The 19,233-nt window shown below is 40.4% G+C and overlaps 3 protein-coding genes across 4 annotated transcripts in view; all 3 read right to left on the reverse strand.

Moving 5' to 3' along the window:
- The window catches only part of LOC131508867 (trypsin-4-like), an 86,767-nt gene that overhangs the window by 5,464 nt on the left and 62,070 nt on the right, over positions 1 to 19,233 (reverse strand). The gene's annotated exons all lie outside the window — the stretch shown is intronic.
- On the reverse strand, positions 1,134 to 2,104 carry LOC131508866 (olfactory receptor 9A4). The gene has a single exon (XM_058724043.1). It carries the CDS (start codon positions 2,076 to 2,078, stop codon positions 1,134 to 1,136), a length of 945 nt encoding a protein of 314 aa, XP_058580026.1. The 5' UTR covers positions 2,079 to 2,104.
- On the reverse strand, positions 13,672 to 14,642 carry LOC131508864 (olfactory receptor 9A4-like). Its single transcript, XM_058724040.1, has one exon. The coding sequence runs from the start codon at positions 14,614 to 14,616 to the stop codon at positions 13,672 to 13,674; it is 945 nt and encodes a 314-aa protein (XP_058580023.1). The 5' UTR covers positions 14,617 to 14,642.

Raw genomic sequence — 19,233 nt, forward strand, 5'->3', positions numbered from 1 at the left:
GAAAGAAAGTGGGCAAGAAAGGATGAACAATTGAAGGGGATAGGAATCAGGGCCAGGTAACATGAACCTTGAAAGGACTCAGGAATGTGAGAGGGGCCAGAGGCTGCCTCTTCCTCTGCCCTCTGTACACTCCTCCAGAGCCCAGGGACCCCGCGGAGCCAGCTCTCCCTTGTCACAGCAGCTCTGTTGTTGTCCCACATCCTTTGGGCAGCAGGCACCATGATGTGGGTGCTTTCAGGTGAGAGAATACCACCTTATCTAGCTCTTCCTCCCACACCCTGAGGAAGCCCACCAATTAGAGATGTGTCTTTTAAAAAACAACCATTCCTGGGATTGTAATGGTGTCCAGAATTGTAGAATTATGCCAGCCAAGAAAATATGCAGAGAAGTACTAAGGCAACAGACTTTGGAACAGGAAACCAAGGGCAGAGGTAATTCGTCCCTCACCCTCACCCCCAACAGCATCAACATCAGCTGAAGCTGATTAGAAATGTAGACTCTCCAGGCTTAGTCCAGACCTCTGAATTATAATGTGCATTTCAACAAGATCCCCAGGTGATTGAGGGCAGTGTCTTAGGTCTTCATATCTATCATTGAAATTAGAAATGTCACATTTATAGAAGTGAAAGAATAGTCTTTTGTATCTGTTGAGAGAGAGAGAATATGTTTGAGTCAGGGAAGGAGTAGGGAGCTTACATGGCCAGAGAACCTAAACCACTGGACATTTTACATGAAGAGATGAGTCAGTAACCTAGAAATGAGTAGTCATTCCATTCTGCAGTTGGGGAATATTTTTCCTAGCTTTTCCTGTTAAGAAATACAAATATCACACATACATGTATTATTTTTACATTTAATTTTTAACTTTTATTGTGAAATGTATCATATTTTGAGAACAGTATGTATATGTATATCTATAACTATATATATAGATATACACACATATGTATACATGTATAGATATATGTTTAAAATAAAGTGAATTTTTAATAACAAACAACCATGTTAAAAACCATGGCCATAACATAAAAGGCTATTGTTTTACACAGAATATTTGATGATGGTTATGATGCAGATCAAAGAGGAGTATGTTTTTTCAGAGCATTATAAAATCCATAATAATTAAGACAAGACTAATTCCTGAATAGTTGACACCAGTGCTTTGCTCCATCCCGAAGGGCTTCTATGACTTTGTCATTTCGGAGGGTGAAGATGAAGGGATTGAGGAAAGGAGTAACTACTGAAACCATCAAGGACACCACCCTATTGTAATCAGCTGCTTGAGTTTGCTTGGGTTTCACATAGAGGAACAAGCAACTGCCGTACCCAATCACGACACATGTGAAGTGAGAGGCACATGTAGAGAAGGCTTTCCTCCGGCCAGAGGCTGAGGGGATCTTGAGGATTGTGGAGATGATATAGCTGTATGAGATGATTGTAGGGATAAGAGAACCAAAAAGAACAAAAACAGCCATTAAGAACAGGATGAACTCTATAAAAAGGGTATTGTTGCAGGACAGTTTGAGCAATTGCCCTCGGTCACAGAAGAAATTGTTCACCACATTTGATTTGCAGAAGGTAAGCTGAAATGTGGCATAAACTGGCCAGATTTGAAAAAGGAACCCAAACACCCATGACATAATGACCACCCAGATGCAGGTGCGGCTGTTCATAATGATGTCGTACCTCAGAGGGTTACAGACAGCCACGTAACGGTCCACAGCCATCGCTCCCAGTAATGTAAACTCTGTGGTCCCCAAAGAAAGGTACAGGAAGAGCTGGGTGACACATGCAGCCAGAGATATTGGCTGCATCCCAGGGAGCAGCAGCCCCCAAAGCATCACGGGTACGATAATAGTTGTAACCAAGATCTCCAAGGCAGAGAGATGACCAAGGAAGAAATACATGGGGGACTGCAGACGTCTGTCCACACAGACAATCACAATGATGACCGTGTTTCCCATTATTGTCACTGAGTAGAAGAAGAAGAAGATAGCAAAGAGAATATGATGTAGTTCTCGGGAGCCAGGGAAGCCAAGGAGATAAAATTCAGTGGCACTAGAGTGATTCCCCAACATTTAGTTCTGAGCTCTTGTTCCTTGTGAAATCTAAAGAGCAAAAGAGAGAAAACAAGTTTCTGACCACAGGAAGATTCAAGGCAATTCCAGTTTGAGGAAATATATCCTACTCCTAGACTTCACAACATAAGGCTACTATTTTATTATACAAGGTTGATATTAAATGTTTCATGAAGGATATGTGTAACATATGAAGGTAAACGTAAATGCCCAAGAAGATGAGCAGTAGCCACCAACACCACACCTGAAGCATGAAAACCCACTCACCCAGTATGTACCCGTCTCCCAGTTCACCAGCCATCCTGCCTCCAACCCTGCCCTGACCTGCCATTCTATTCACTTCCCTGGTCACAAAGTGCTCATTCATGCCACCAACACTTCATCTCCAGTGCCCAAAAGTGTCTTCTCTGCCTCTTGTATCCATGTCCTGCAAACTCCTGCTACATTTCAACAGTTCAAAGAATCCCAACCTTAGCCAATCACACAAAGACATGATTACTTCTTTTGTTTGTATCCTTTAACATAGGTTCCATTTGCATTATATTCATTTTAAGTTTCTGCCTCAATTATACTAAGAACTCTGCAGTGTTGTTAGCAAGTGGGACCTATCTAGGACATTGTCATAAGAACTGTTTTGAGACAAAATATTGAGTCTTTTCCTGACTCCTGGAAGCTGGCTCCGTGGTGTGGATTATCAACTTCTCCCTCCTTATTCTCAGGATGAAAGGCATCCACCATTTCTCATATCCATGAATGTATATCCTCCAGGCAGGAAGGGCCTCTCCAGTTCCCTGTTAGTGACCTCTAACTCTGAGATCTTTTATTCCTCTGTTCTGTAGATGACAATGGGGAGGTGGGTGCCAGAAGGAAGTCCTGCCTGTACTGCAGTCTCCACCCTGGGACCAGAAGTCAAGAAAACAGTGGTGATATAGAGGCAAAATCCTCCATATTCCCCCGGTCTCAAATGTCTAGCTCCAGACAGAGACAAAACCTCGAAATGGGCAGCCTATCGCTCTAACCGAACTGCAATGGTCTCAGTCCCATAGAGCAACTTGGAAAACTCAAAGAGTGCATATGCTTATCTACGACCTTCTATTTTCTCTAGAGCCCTAGGGTAAGAAAATGTTAGAAGACATCAATATAAATCGTACTGAGTTCTTCAGGAGGTCTGGACTTCTTCCCTCACCACATGCAGGTCTTTGCTCAAATATCTCCTCTCCACAGCACTTTCCCACACATCCCCTTCAAAACACTACCTGCACAGTTTCACTCTCTAACCTTGTTAGGCTGTATTTTTATTCTATTGGCTCTCATCAGTAGCTCAAACCATATTATGTGTTTAATTGTTTATTAGTTTATCATCCTCAAAATCCCACATTAGAAGTAAGTAACTTGAAGCAAGTTCTTTAGCTTTCTTGTATTATCACCTGTGACAAGAACAGAGTCTGACAAAGTATGTGTTCTATAAATATTTTTAAGTGACTTTATCAATTAACAGGCTAAAGAACAAACCAATGAATAAACAAAGAGTACCCAACCTTTCTACCTTTCCCTCCATTCACTTTTCTCTCAAGCATTGCCCAGCCAACCTGCAATCTCTCTTCCCAGAGATCCCCACAAGAAGGCAAGCAGATAAAAGGAAGAGATGAAGAGATAGGAGAGAACAGGAACGGACGTGATGACAGAGCGTGTGCTCATCGCCAGCACTGGGCACCGTGAAGCTGCTCTCTGCTATGGAGGGATGATTTGATGGAGGGCCATCTAACCTGCAGCTACCTTAATCCATTCTTCAGGCTCTTGGTGTCCTTATTGTACCTGGCAGCCAAACCTAGATGGTAACTCTCTCCTTCACCAAGGGGCATACTTGGAAGACACTCACCTGTAGGGAACGGACTGGACTGGAAAGTTCTATTGCACTTCAGGCATCATGCAGGCTCCCACGGCTAGTAAACAGCCATGCTTAGGAGACAAGGGCAGCTCCTGCTGTCTCCACTCATGGTGAAGAACACTGTCCACACCCAGGAGCTCAGGAAAAAGTCCAGAAGTAGTGCTGAGAGGAATCTAGCTATCTCCCTCCCCCTCATTCTCTCTGCCTCCTTCCTTTTCTATCTTATCCATCCCCAAGGATAGTTACACACTGGAGAATCATTTGCACAGGTTCAGAGACACACTAGGGATGTAGTCAAGGAAAAGCTGAAGAAACTTTCACTCTTCCCTCCTGAGGATAATCAAGTTTTAGACCCCGGTAAAGTTCTCTGCATTGGGAAAACTTAAACACTCCTACTCAGGAATTTCTCAACTTTCAGGCTGCCATCCTCCCAGACCCTTAGTTATCACCACTACCAAGCTGTGAACACTCAGCCCCCTCATCTGCTCTCTGCTTCTCCCTGACTCCATTTAGCCCTACAGAGCCTGCGCTGCCCCCAAGCTGATGACTCCAGGACAGACTCAGAAACTTAGGGGCCACTAAATCTTCTTCTTCTTCATCTCCAAGGTTTCAGGAAGCACAGCTTTCCCGATGATCTCTGCACACTCTAAACCACATACCCTCTGTCCACAGTTATGGGAACCTGGCAAGACAAATAGAGAGGACCTGCCACCTACTCCAATGTCACCTTCTGATAATGCCACAGCCCATTCCAGTCCCTCCAACATGCACCCAACTCTGGGTGTTCAGCCATACATTTCCCTTCTAGATCTTCAAATGCTCTCAGGTCACCTCCCTGTGCTGCTTGAACTGAGGGGTCAAACTTGAAGAAACACTATTCAGAATTAACAACAACAACAACAACAACAACAACAACAACAACAACAACAAAATACTGCATAAAAGTGAGAATGGCTGGGATGCAGAGTAAAAGCAAATTCACACTTAAAACATTTATTTTTAACGTTGAAAAAAACTGCCATCTTTCATGAAATTAGCACAGGTATTATTTAAAACTCAAATGGAAGCATATAGGGTAAAGCATAAATATCTCTCTCCCCATCTGCTTGATTCTCCTGATCCATCTCCTAGAGCTAAATATTATAAATTATTATTATTATAATTTCCAGCATATTCATACAGAAGTTTTCTGTGTGTTTACAAGAGTATATATATATATATATATATATATATATATATATATTCTTTTTAGTAAATTATATGTAAATAAATATAGTTTCCTGCTACCTTTTTCTTGATGTGTGTGTGTGTGTGTGTGTGTGCGCGCGCGCGCGCACGCACGCGCACGCGCATATGCATGCATGCTTGGGTGTATATTAAATTTCCCCATATTGTTGATGATATGTGGGGCTCCTGGAAGGCTCATTCAGTTGACCGACCGACTCTTGATTCGGCTCAGGTCATGTACCCCGTGTCGTGGGATTTAGCCCTGCATTGGGCTCAGAGCTGACCATGGAGCCTCCTTAAAGTTCTCTTTCTCTCTCCCTCTGCCCCATTCTCCTGCTTACATGCTCTCTCTCTCACTCTCTCTCTCCTCTCAAATAAAATAATTTGTCCATCACATTTTAAGTTACTGCTTATCTAATACTCACTTATGAAATACTGATCATTGTTTAATGAATGTGCTGATGAACATTGCATTTTCTCCAATTTTTCATGTCTGTATTGCTGCTGCACTAAATATTCTCATGTCTGAGAAACTTAATAGAAGACCATGGGGGAGGGGAAGGGGCAAAAAAAGTTACAGAGAGAATGGGAGGCAAACCATAAGAGACTCTTGGATACTGAGAACAAACTGAGCATTAATGAGGGCTGGGGAAGAGGGGAAAGTGGGTGATGGGCATTGAGGAGGGCACTTTTGGGGATGAGCACTGGGTGTTCTATGGAAACCAATTTGTCAATAAATTATATTAAAAAATATTTTCATGTCTGAAGAGTTGTACAAATACAACTTTTTAATTGCATTAAATTATGAGCTGTTATCAAATCACTCTCAAAAAGTTGCATTAATTTATAATGTCTTCTTTTTAAGTTTTTATTTAAATTCCTGTTAGTTAACATACATTGTAATATTAGTTTCAGGTGTGCACTACAGTGATTCAACACTTCCATACCATACCTGTTGGTCATCACAAGTACCCTCCTAAATCCCCATCAGCTATGTCACCCACCCACCCCCGCCTCCCCTCTGGTAACCATCAGAATGTTCTCTGTAGTTAAGAGTCGGTTTCTTGGTTTGCCTTTCTCTCTCCTTTATTTTCCTTATTGCTCATTTGTTTCTTTTTTTTAAAGTCTACTCACTTATTTTGAGCCAGGAAGGGGCAGAGAGAGAGAGGCAAAGAGAGAATCCCATGCAGGCTCCATGATGTCAGCACAGAGCCCAATACAGGGCTTGATCTCACAAACTGTGAGATCATGACCTGAGCTGAAATCAAGAGTTGGAGACTTAACTGAATGAGCCACCCAAGCGCCATTTCTTTATTTTGTTTCTTAAATGAGATTGTATCAGGCCTCTCCTGAGAGTCTGTGGTCAGGGCATTTCTATTTCAGTGTAGTATTTCCCATGCAGATCCTAGAATGATACTAACATAACAGGAGTCACTGATCATACTGTGAAGTAAAGACCCAAGCTTGAGGGCCTCATCCCCATGGCAAGTGTGCTGATAGCTGCCCACAACACCTTGGTCCCAGCATCTGCCTGTTAGCCTCTGAGCGTCTGTGTTGGGGCTTGTTATGACTCTTGGACAAAAGTGAAGGAAGGTTGCTGTCAAATGAGGAAATCTGAGGAGAATGGACTCTGTCTCAGAACCTTTACTGAAGAACCAGCTTTCTCTTTTTTCTTTTTCTTTTAATCATCATTTTATTTTATTTTATTTTATTTTATTTTATTATTTTTAACATAATTTAGTGTCAAATTGGTTTCCATACAACACCCAGTGCTCATCCCAACAGGTGCCCTCCTCAATGCCCATCACCCACTTTCCCCTCCCTCCCCACCCCTCATCAACCCTTAGTTTGTTCTCAGTCCTTAAGAGTCTCCTATGGTTTGCCTCCCTCCCTCTCTGTAACTTTTCCCCCCTTCCCCTCCCCCATGGTCTTCTGTTAAGTTTCTCAGGATCCACTTATGAGTGAACACATATGGTATCTGTCTTTCTCTGCCTGACTTATTTCACGTAGCATAATACCCTCCAGTTGCATCCACGTTGCTGCAAATGGCCAGATTTCATTCTTTCTCATTGCCAAGTAGTATTGGCTAAAATGAACAAATCAGGAGACTACAGATGCTGGCGAGGATGTGGAGAAACGGGAACCCTCTTGCACAGCTGGTGGGAATGCAAACTGGTGCAGCCGCTCTGGAAAACAGTGTGGAGGTTCCTCAAAAAATTAAAAATAAAACTGCCCTATGACCCAGTAATAGCACTGCTAGGGATCTACCCAAAGGATACAGGAGTGCTGACGCACAGGGGCACCGGTACCCCAATGTTTATAGCAGCACTTTCAACAATAGTCAAATTATGGAAAGAGCCTAAATGTCCATCAGCTGACGAATGGATAAAGAAGATGTGGTTTATATATACAAAAGAACCAGCTTTCTTAATTTAAGGCATGGTTGATTTCCTCTAGATACCTTTCCATTATTTTCAACTATACATTGGAAGAGCAGAAATGGAGAAGTAGGAAGTCATATAAAAAAAAACTACTTTGGAAAAAGTAGCTTCTTATAAACTTAAATATATATCTCCGTATGATTCAGCAATTCTATCTGTAGGTAGTTCCCTAAAATAAGTCAAAATGTATGTCCTCACAAATACCTCTGTTATAATGTTCACAGTGCCTTCATTCATTATAACTAATCGTGACAGAAAATAAATATCCATCAACAGAGAATGATATATTGTTATGAGGAACTGCTATTTGGCAACAAAAAGTAAAAACCTGCTGATAGACACCAAATGGATGAATTCAAGTACATTACAATGAGTGAAAAGTTCAGACACCAAAAAAAAATGCATACTGTATGGTGTCATATACTCTAGAATAGATATAAAATAATCTGTAGTTAAAGAAACCCCAACAATGATTGCCTCAGTGCTGAAGAGAAATTGGGAAAGATTAGATGAGTAGTCTGAGGTTTGATAGCCATCATTTTTAAATTATTGGATTATATCGATTAGCTTTTTATTCAGCATTTTGGCCTGTTAATAAGAGATATTGGCCTATAGTTTTCTTTTATGTTAGGTCCTTGTCATGGTTTGCATGATGGCAATTTTGGTTATCATAAAATGAGTTGGAAAATATGCTCTCCTGCCCCCTTTATTTTATGGGGGAAAATGTATTATTTCCTCCTAAAATGTGTGGGAAAATCCACCAGTGAGGACATCTAGGCCAGGAGTTCTCTTTGTGAGAAAGTATTTATAGGTGAAACGTCTATCGTAGCTATAGGACTACTCAAAACTTCAACTTCAGTTTGACTTTTTCAGGTGAATTGCTTAATTCATCTAAGTTGTCAAGTTTATTGACATAAAGCTGTTCATGATACCCATTTTTATACTTTTAAGGATTATTTTACTATTGGGATACCTCTTATTTCCATTTCTGGAATATGGAATATAATATAAACCAGATATCTGGCTTATATTTCATGTTCTCAAGTCATTCTCCCTATGTGTGTCTCTTCACACAGGGTGTCCCACTTGTAAGGACAACAGTCATTAGGATTAGGGACCCACCCTACTCCACTATGACTTCATCTTCTATAATTATATCTGCAAAGACCCATTCCCAATCAAATTATAGCAGCACTTTCACATTCCAATGTACTGGGAGGGTAGAACTTCAACATAAGAATGTTGACAGACATAATTTCATCCGTAACAGAAGTCTTGTTTTCTTCCCATGTGGGGCAATTATGAATATAGTAAACATTCAGGTTCAAAATTACGTGTAGACATATGCTTTCAATTCATTTGTGCATATACTAAGGAAGATAATTGCTGGTTTGTATGGTAAGAGTATAATTTAGCTTTGCAAGAATTTGCCCAATTGTCTTTCAAAGTGACTGTATCATTTTGCATTCCCACCAGCAATGAATGAGAGTTCTGGTAGCTCCACATCCTCTCCAACGTTCGGTATTTTGGAATTTTAGTCATTCTACTGGGTGCGGGGTGGTATTTCATTACTTTTTTAATTTGCAATTTCCTGATGACAGAGGATGTTGATCATTTTTTATGTGTTTATTTATCACCTGCATATGTTCTTTAGTGAAGGGTCTGTTCAGATCTTTTGTCCATTTTTTAATTGAGTTGTGTGTTCTTATTGTTGACTTTTAGGAGTTCTTTGTATATTTTGGATACATGAGCAATTTTTCATATGTGCTTTGCAAGTATGTTCTCCCAAACGGTGGCTTTTCTTTTCATTCTCTTAACAGTCTTTCCCAGAGCAGAAGTTCATGTTTTCAACTTTTGTTTACTAAATCATGCTTTTGGTGTTGTATCTAAAACATAGTCATCAAACACAAGGTCACCTAGTTTCCTCCTCTGTTAGGTTGTGATGTTTTGTAGCTTTGCATTTGACATGCAAAGTTGAGTTTATTTTTGTGAAAGGTGTAAGGTCTGTGTCCAGAATTATTTTTCATGAAGATCTCCAGTTGTTCCGGCACCTTTTGTTGAAAAGACTATCCCTTCTTCATGGAACTGCCTTTGTTTTTTGTTACACATCAGTTGATGATATCTGTGTGTGTGTCTATTTCTGCGCTTTCTGTTCTCTTCCACTGATACATTTCTCTATTATTTCACCAATAACATACTGTCTTGATCATTACAGCTTGATAATAAGTCTTGAAGTTGAGTAGAGACAATACCTTCAACTCTGTTCTTCAGGATTGTGTTGGCTATTCTGGGCCTTTCCCCTTTCCATATAAACATTAGTATCACTTTGTCATTATCTACATAATACCTACTGGGATTTAGCTGAGATTTAATTGAATCTCTAGATCAAGTTGACAAAGATTGATATCTTCATAACACTTCTTTCCTGTGCATGCATATGGGGTATTTCTGCGCTTATATAGATCCTTTTCTTTCTTTCATCAGAGTTTTATAGATTCTGTAGTTTTCCTCATGTAGATCTTCCATGAATTTTGTTAGTTATGTACCTATTTTTGTTGGTGCTAATTTCAAAAGCATTGTGTTTTTAATTTCAAAATCTAGTTTTTCATTGCTAGTATATGAGTTCACAAGTACACAGGAAAGCTATTTACTTTGCATACCAAACTTATATCCTGTGACCTTGCTATAATCATCTTTAAATAACACTATCTATACCACTTCACTGATAGTGCACGTATCTTATAACACAATATACTCAGTTCCTCATACATATTCCTAAACATTGCTGTTATACACTTCACTTATTCATAAGCTATAATCATCCAACACGCTGCTGTGTCATTCTGACAACTGTTGTCTCTGAGATCGGGTAAGTACAAGAAAAATTAAAGTTTTTATTTTATTCCTTCTCTAAGGTTCCTCCTTTCTTTCTATAGGATAAATTTACCAACTATATTATTTTCCTTCTCCTTAAACAACTGTTTTAACATTGCTTGCAAAGCAGGTGTACTCATGACAAATTCCTTCAAATTCTGTCCGAGAAAGCCTTTGTTTCTTCACTTTTAGTTCTTTTATTTCTTCACTGCCATTGAGTCAAGGGGCCTGGGTGAGGCTGCACTGCCCATAGATCAGTTGCGGGGAACTGCAGGCAAGGTATCCCCAGTGGCTGACATGCAGGTGTTTTTATCTGACCAAAGTGACAATGAAGTATGATGCTGGAATAAAAACATCAAAAAAAGCCTACCACATACGAGTTCTCTTACAGGGATGGTAGAAAGGCTGCCCCATCAAAACGTGGGAGCACACCAAGTAAGAAGGCCTACAGAGCACAAAGCACAAGGAATAGTTTATTGTGAGGCTCATGATATCGGTAAGAGTGTACAAGCAGAAAAAAAATTAGTGTATGTACTCAGTAGAATTTTTAAACAAGGCAATTATTAACATAAGGAAGAACAACCTGACAAGTCAAGAAATACCTTTATATTGTTTGTAAATATACCCCAGTAGAAACACTTGAAGACAGTCACCTCTGAAGAGTGTGAAGAGAAACATGGACCAGAAGTGAAATGGCAATAGTCTGATGATTCACTATGAACATCATTCAGAATTATTGGATATTTTTTCTTTTTTATTGTGGTAAAAAATATATAACACAAGTGTACCATTTTTAACCATCTTAAGTGTACAATTCAGTAGCATTAAGTCCACTCACATTGTTGTGCGACCGTCACCACCCTCCATCTCCAGAACACTTTAGCATCCTAAGCTGACACTTGGCCCCCATTAATTAGTAACTCCCATTTCCTCCTTCCCCAACCCCTGCTGCTCACTATTCTACTTTCTGTCTCTAGGAACTGGACTATTCTAGGTACCTCACATAAACGGAACCACACAACATTTTCCCTTTTATATTCACCTTCTTTCATTTAGCAATATTTTCAAGGGTCATCTATACGACAGCATGGATCAGAATTTCATTGTTTTTTAAGTCTGAATAAAATTCCATTGTACGCATATACCACCTTTTGTTTACACATTCATCTGTTTCCTCACCTGTGGAGAGGCTTTTGGGTCACTTCCACTGTTTGACAATTGTAAGGAATGCTGCTATGATTGTGAATAAAGCTTCTGTTTCCTCTTGCTTTGGAGTCTTAAGAATTCTTAATACCAAGTTATATGAATGTTTCGGTATAAAAGCAAGTGTTCACATACAGCATGTGAACAGGAAAATCTCCAGGGTTGGGGCAGCGGCCCTGATTCAGAGTCTAAATAAGGAACACAGTTTCTGACTACTGGTGGTGCCCCTGAGAGGGACAGATGACATCAGGCACAGTGCTCAAAAACAATACTGGCTCATTGGACTGGAGGGATGGCGGTTGCAGGAAAAATGGAGGAGGACTCTAATAGACTAGGGTGGCCTGATACAGGTAAATGGCCTCTGAGGTGTTGTAAAGCCTACGAGACACTTCTGTACAATGGTACCGACACAATATAAAGGTATAAAATGTAAAGGTCAAGCCATTGGTGTGTGCCAGTGAAAGATTCAGGAGCAAGCCTAATGTCACAGAAGAAAGACAAATATTTGCCTACATTTGAAAAGAGCCATAGACTTGTGGTGCTGCTTCGATGGGATCTGGAAAGAGCCTAAATGTCCATCAACTGACGAACGGATAAAGAAATTGTGGTTTATATACACAATGGAATACTACATGGCAATGAGAAAGAATGAAATATGGCCTTTTGTAGCAACGTGGATGGAACTGGAGAGTGTTATGCTAAGTGAAATAAGTCATACAGAGAAAGATAGATACCATATGTTTTCACTCTTATGTGGATCCTGAGAAGCTTAACAGAAGTCTATGGGGCAGGGGAAGAAAAAAAAAAATAGATTAGAGAGGGAGAGAGCCAAAGCATAAGAGACTCTTAAAAACTGAGAACAAACTGAGGGTTGATGGGGGGTGGGAGGGAGGGGAGGGTGGGTCATGGGTATTGAGGAGGGCACCTTTTGGGATGAGCACTGGGTGTTGTATGGAAACCAATTTGACAATATTTCGTATTAAAAAAAAGAGAGACATAGAGAACAAGTACACGAGAGGGAGGAAAGAACAGGGATTGACCTCTTACCGTCAAAGAACCCCTACTCACCCCCATGGTCAGGCAGAAAATTTACAATCTTATACAATGCAAGGAGTCTTAGATCTCAGCGTTTTAATAATCTAACTGTAGATTGAACACAGTCCCAATCAATAGCCCAGCAAGCACTTTGTAGATATCTACAAACCGACTTCAAAATTTATATGGAAAGAGAATGACAAGAGAATAGCCAAAATAGTTATGAAAAAGAAGAGTCATTTTCCACATCATTTATTTATATCATATATTAATCAACCCACCTACATACATATAATCTTCTAATATGCGTGCACACTGATGCACCAATTTGAATCCAGTGCCACATGGCTGATTCTAGCCTTCTCCTCTTGCTTCTCTGGAACATACCTATCCACATAAGAAACTGGCTCCCACCAGTTATAATCTTCATTCGTTCACCTGTAGTATATGTGTACCGCAATTGCAGAATTGCTAAGTCATACCCCCAGTGGGAAACAACTTTATTAACAATACCATTATGATCGTGCTCAATTCATGAACTGCCAGATCATGACCTGAGATGAAGTTAGTCGCTTACCGACTGAATGACCCAGAGGCTCCCAGAGCTGAGTGTCCTTAAAAATATTACATATATTTTATACATTTACACTTCGAAAATGTATATTGTAAGATGTACTATAACTACACAAGAATATACAAATGTCTATATTCAATTAGACAATAATAATGTGATCTCCAATAAGGAAAAATCCGAATATAAGTTGGTGGACTATCAGTGTCTTAAAATTCCCTTGAAGAATTTTGTAGAATTCCCTTGCAGATGACAAACTATTTTATGATGAAAACGATCATTTCAGATTTGAATTAGTGCTATGAGACTGCTCAGGTCCATGATGATGAGTTCATGTTTGTACTTAGGAACCAGCTAACCCTTGAGGAGTTGAGAGCAGCGTTTCATGACATCTCGAAAGACCTCTATGAATTTTTCATTCCGTAGGGTGAAGATAAATGGGTTTAGAAAAGGGGTCACCACTAAAACCATCAGTGACGCTACCCTGTTGTACTCAGCTGCCTGCGTTTGCTTGGGTTTCACGTAGAGGAACAAGCAGGTGCCATAGCCGATCACGACACAAGTGAAGTGGGAGGCACAAGTAGAGAAGGCTTTCCTCCGGCCAGAGACAGAGGGGATCTTGATGATGGTGGAGATGATGTAGGTGTAGGAGATGATTGTAGGGATAAGAGAACCAAAAAGAATAAAAACGGCCATTAAGAATAGGATAAACTCTATGAAAAGGGTATTATTGCAGGATAGATTGAGCAATTGCCCTCGGTCACAGAAGAAATTGTTCACCACATTTGATTTGCAGAAGGTAAGCTGAAATGTGGCATAAATTGGCCAGATTTCAGAAAGGAACCCAAACACCCATGACATAATGACCACCCAGATGCAGGTGCGGCTGTTCATAATGATGTCGTACCTCAGAGGGTTACAGACAGCCACGTAACGGTCCACAGCCATCGCTCCCAGTAATGTAAACTCTGTGGTCCCCAAAGAAAGGTACAGGAAGAGCTGGGTGACACATGCAGCCAGAGATATTGTCTGCATCCCAGGGAGCAGCAGCCCCCAAAGCATCATGGGCACGATATTAGTGGTAACCAAGATCTCCAAGGCAGAGAGATGACCAAGGAAGAAATACATGGGGGACTGCAGACGTCTGTCCACACAGACAATCACAATGATGACCATGTTTCCCATTAATGTCACTGAGTAGAAGAAGAAGAAGATAGCAAAGAGAATATGATGTAGTTCTCGGGAGCCAGGGAAGCCAAGGAGATAAAATTCAGTGGCACTAGAGTGATTCCCCAACATTTAGTTCTGAGCTCTTGTTCCTTGTGAAATCTAAAGAGCAAAAGAGAGAAAACAAGTTTCTGATCACAGGAAGATTCAAGGCAATTCCAACATGAGGAAATATATCCTACTCTTCAACTTCACAAGATAATGCTACTATTTTATACAAGGTTGGTGTGAAATGTTTTATGAAGGATATGTGTAATATATGAAGGTAAACGTAAATGCCCAAAAAGATGAGCAGTAGCCACCAACACCACACCTGAGGCATGAAAACCCACCCACCCAGTATGTACCCGTCTCCCAGTTCACCAGCCATCCTGCCTCCAGCCCTGCCCTGACCTGCCATCCCGTCCCTGACCACATTGTTCTCATTTATACCATCCACTCTTCCATCTCCAGGGCCCAAAAGTGTCTTCTCTGCCTCTCATATGCATCCTCTGCATAATCTTGCTACATTTAAAGAGTTCGAGAATAACCAATCCCCATGATACCCAAGCACACCCAGACATGGTTCCTCCTTTCTTTGTGTCCTCTAAACACAGACTCCATTTGCATTGTATTCATATTAAATTTCTGCCTCGATTATATTATCAACTTTATGGTGTGGCTACCAAGTGAGACATTTCTAGCACATTGGCATAAGAGAACTGCTATTTTGAGACAAAATAGTGAGTCTTTCCCTGACTTCTAAAAAGCTGCCTCCCTGGATGGATTATTCACCTCCTCCTTCTTGTTCTCATAATGAGTCATCCTCCTTTTCTCATTTCAGTTAATGTTTATCCTCCAAGAGCAAAGACACTCCAATTTCCCCTATAGTGACCACTAACACTGAGATTATGATTCTCCTGGTCAATAAATGACAACAGAAAGGATGTCTGCAGAAGGAAGTCCTGTCTGTACTGCAGTCTCCACCCTGGGGTCAGAAGGCAAGAAAACAGCTGTGATATAGAGACAAAATCCTCCATATTCCCCCAGGTCACAAATGTCTAGTTCCAGATGAGAGAAAAGACCTCCAAATGGGCAACCTATCCCTCTAACTGAACTGCCAGGATCCCAGTCTTGTAGAACAATTTAGAAAATTCCAAAGAGCACTTATGCTTTTCTATGACCTTCTATTTTCCCCAGACCATAGGGTAAGAAAATAGTTAGAAGACACTGATATAAATCATACTGAGTTCCTCAGGAGGTGTGAGCTCCTTGCCTCAGCACATGCAGGTCTTTGCTCAAATATCTCCTCTCCACAGCACTTTCTCACACATCCCTTCAAATAATTCATGCACCATGCATAATTTCACTTCTAACCTCTTTGGATTGTATTTTGTTATTGGCTCTCAGAAATAGCTCAAATAATATAATACATTTGTTTATTAATTTATCATCATCAAAATCCCACATTAGAATTAAGTACCTTGAGGCAAGTTTTTTATCTTTCTGGTATTACTACTTGTAACAAGAACAGAGTCTGACAAAGTACGTGTTCTATAAATATTTTTAAATGGCTTTAACAATTAACAGGTTAAAGAACAAATCAATGAATAAACAAAGAGTATCTTTCCTTCCATTCACTTTTCTCCAAAGCATTGCCCAGTCAACCTGCAATCTTTCCTCCCAGAGATCCCCACAAGATGGCAAGGAGGTATATGGAAGAGATGAAGAGATATGAGAGAACAGGAACTTAGGTGATGGCAGAGCGTGTGCTCGTCGCCACCACTGGGCACCATGAAGCTGCTCTTTGCTATGGGGGGATGATTTGATGGAAGGTCATCTAATCTGCAGCTGCCTTAGTCCTACTCTTCAGGCTCTAGGTGTCCTTATTCCATCTGGCAGCTAAGCCTAGACCCTCCCATGATAATGTCCTTGACCCTGATGAATATGGACGCAAAAATTCTCAATAAGATACTAGCAAATCGAATTCAACAGCATATAAAAAGAATTATTCACCATGATCAAGTGGGATTCATTCCTGGGATGCAGGGCTGGTTCAACATTCGCAAATCGATCAACGTGATACATCACATTAACAACAAAAAAGAGAAGAACCATATGATCCTGTCAATCAATGCAGAAAAGGCCTTTGACAAAATCCAGCACTTTCTTAATAAAAACCCTTGAGAAAGTCGGGATAGAAGGAACATACTTAAAGATCATAAAAAAGCCATTTATGAAAAGCCCACAGCTAACATCATCCTCAACGGGGAAAAACTGAGAACTTTTTCCCTGAGATCAGGAACACGACAGGGATGCCCACTCTCACCGCTGTTGTTTAACACAGTGCTGGAAGTTCTAGCATCAGCAATCAGACAACAAAAGGAAATCAAAGGCATCAAAATTGGCAAAGATGAAGTCAAGCTTTCGCTTTTTGCAGATGACATGATATTATACATGGAAAATCCGATAGACTCCAACAAAAGTCTGCTAGAACTGATCCATGAATTCAGCAAAGTTGCAGGATACAAAATCAATGTACAGAAATCAGTTGCATTCTTATACACTAACAATGAAGCAACAGAAAGACAAATAAAGAAACTGATCCCATTCACAATTGCACCAAGAAGCATAAAATACCTAGGAATAAATCTAACCAAAGATGTAAAAGATCTGTATGCTGAAAACTATAGAAAGCTTATGCAGGTAATTGAAGAAGATATAAAGAAATGGAAAGACATTCCCTGCTCATGGATTGGAAGAATAAATATTGTCAAAATGTCAATACTACCCAAAGCTATCTACACATTCAATGCAATCCCAATCAAAATTGCACCAGCATTCTTCTCGAAACTAGAACAAGCAATCCTAAAATTCATATGGAACCACAAAAGGCCCCGAATAGCCAAAGTCATTTTGAAGAAGAAGACCAAAGCAGGAGGCATCACAATCCCAGACTTTAGCCTCTACTACAAAGCTGTTATCATCAAGACAGCATGGTATTGGCATAAAAACAGACACATAGACCAATGGAATAGAATAGAAACCCCAGAACTAGACCCACAAACGTATGGCCAACTCATCTTTGACAAAGCAGGAAAGAACATCCAATGGAAAAAAGACAGTCTCGTTAACAAATGGTGCTGGGAGAACTGGACAGCAACATGCAGAAGGTTGAAACTAGACCACTTTCTCACACCATTCACAAAAATAAACTCAAAATGGATAAAGGACCTAAATGTGAGACAGGAAACCATCAAAACCTTAGAGGAGAAAGCAGGAAAAGACCTCTCTGACCTCAGCCATAGCAATCTCTTACTCAGCACATCCCCAAAGGCAAGGGAATTAAAAGCAAAAGTGAATTACTGGGACCTTATGAAGATAAAAAGCTTCTGCACAGCAAAGGAAACAACCAACAAAACTAAAAGGCAACCAACGGAATGGGAAAAGATATTTGCAAATGACATATCGGACAAAGGGCTAGTATCCAAAATCTATAAAGAGCTCACCAAACTCCACACCCGAAAAACAACCCAGTGAAGAAATGGGCAGAAAACATGAATAGACACTTCTCTAAAGAAGACATCCGGATGACCAACAGGCACATGAAAAGATGTTCAACGTCGCTCCTTATCAGGGAAATACAAATCAAAACCACACTCAGATATCACCTCACGCCAGTCAGAGTGGCCAAAATGAAGAAATCAGGAGACTATAGATGCTAGAGAGGATGTGGAGAAACAGGAACCCTCTTGCACTGTTGGTGGGAATGCAAATTGGTGCAGCCACTCTGGAAAGCAGTGTGGAGGTTCCTCAAAAAATTAAAAATAGACCTACCCTATGACCCAGCAATAGCACTGCTAGGAATTTATCCAAGGGATACAAGAGTACTGATGCATAGGGGCACTTGTACCCCAATGTTTATAGCAGCACTCTCAACAATAGCCAAATTGTGGAAAGAGCCTAAATGTCCGTCAACTGATGAATGGATAAAGAAACTGTGGTTTATATACACAATGGAATACTACGTGGCAATGAGAAAAAATGAAATATGGCCTTTTGTAGCAACGTGGATGGAACTGGAGAGTGTGATGCTAAGTGAAATAAGCCATACAGAGAAAGACAGATACCATATAGTTTCACTCTTATGTGGATCCTGAGAAACTTAACAGAAACCCATGGGGGAGGGGAAGGAAAAAAAAAAAAAGAGGTTAGAGTGGGAGAGAGCCAAAGCATAAGAGACTGTTAAAAACTGAGAACAAACTGAGGGGTGATGGGGGGTGGGAGGGAGGGTAGGGTGGGTGATGGGTATTGAGGAGGGCACCTTTTGGGATGAGCACTGGGTGTTGTATGGAAACCAATTTGACAGTAGATTTCATATATTAAAAAAAAAACAAAAAAAACAAAAAACAAAAAAAAAAAATAAAGTAATTACGCTGAGTTAAAGAAGCCAGCTCACGCTCCCCAGGAAAAAAAAAAAAAAAAAAAAAAAAAGATAATGCCCTTGAACTCTCTCCTTCACCGAGGGGCATACCTGGAAGACACTCACCTCCAGAAAAGGGTTGGAACGTTCTTTGGCTCTTCAAGCATCAATCCAGGCTACCCATGGTTAGTAAAGAGCCATGCTTGGGAGACAATGAGTAGTTCCTGCTGTCTCCACTCATGGTGAAAAATACTATCGACACACAGGAGCTCCAGAAAAAGTGCAGA

The sequence above is a fragment of the Neofelis nebulosa genome, chromosome 4, assembly GCF_028018385.1.
Source record: "Neofelis nebulosa isolate mNeoNeb1 chromosome 4, mNeoNeb1.pri, whole genome shotgun sequence".
Taxonomy (NCBI): domain Eukaryota; kingdom Metazoa; phylum Chordata; class Mammalia; order Carnivora; family Felidae; genus Neofelis; species Neofelis nebulosa.

Bases quoted from the DNA above. Each gene is read 5' to 3' on its own strand.
- LOC131508866 (XM_058724043.1), bottom strand. From the start codon at position 2,078: ATGTTGGGGAATCACTCTAGTGCCACTGAATTTTATCTCCTTGGCTTC.
- LOC131508864 (XM_058724040.1), bottom strand. From the start codon at position 14,616: ATGTTGGGGAATCACTCTAGTGCCACTGAATTTTATCTCCTTGGCTTC.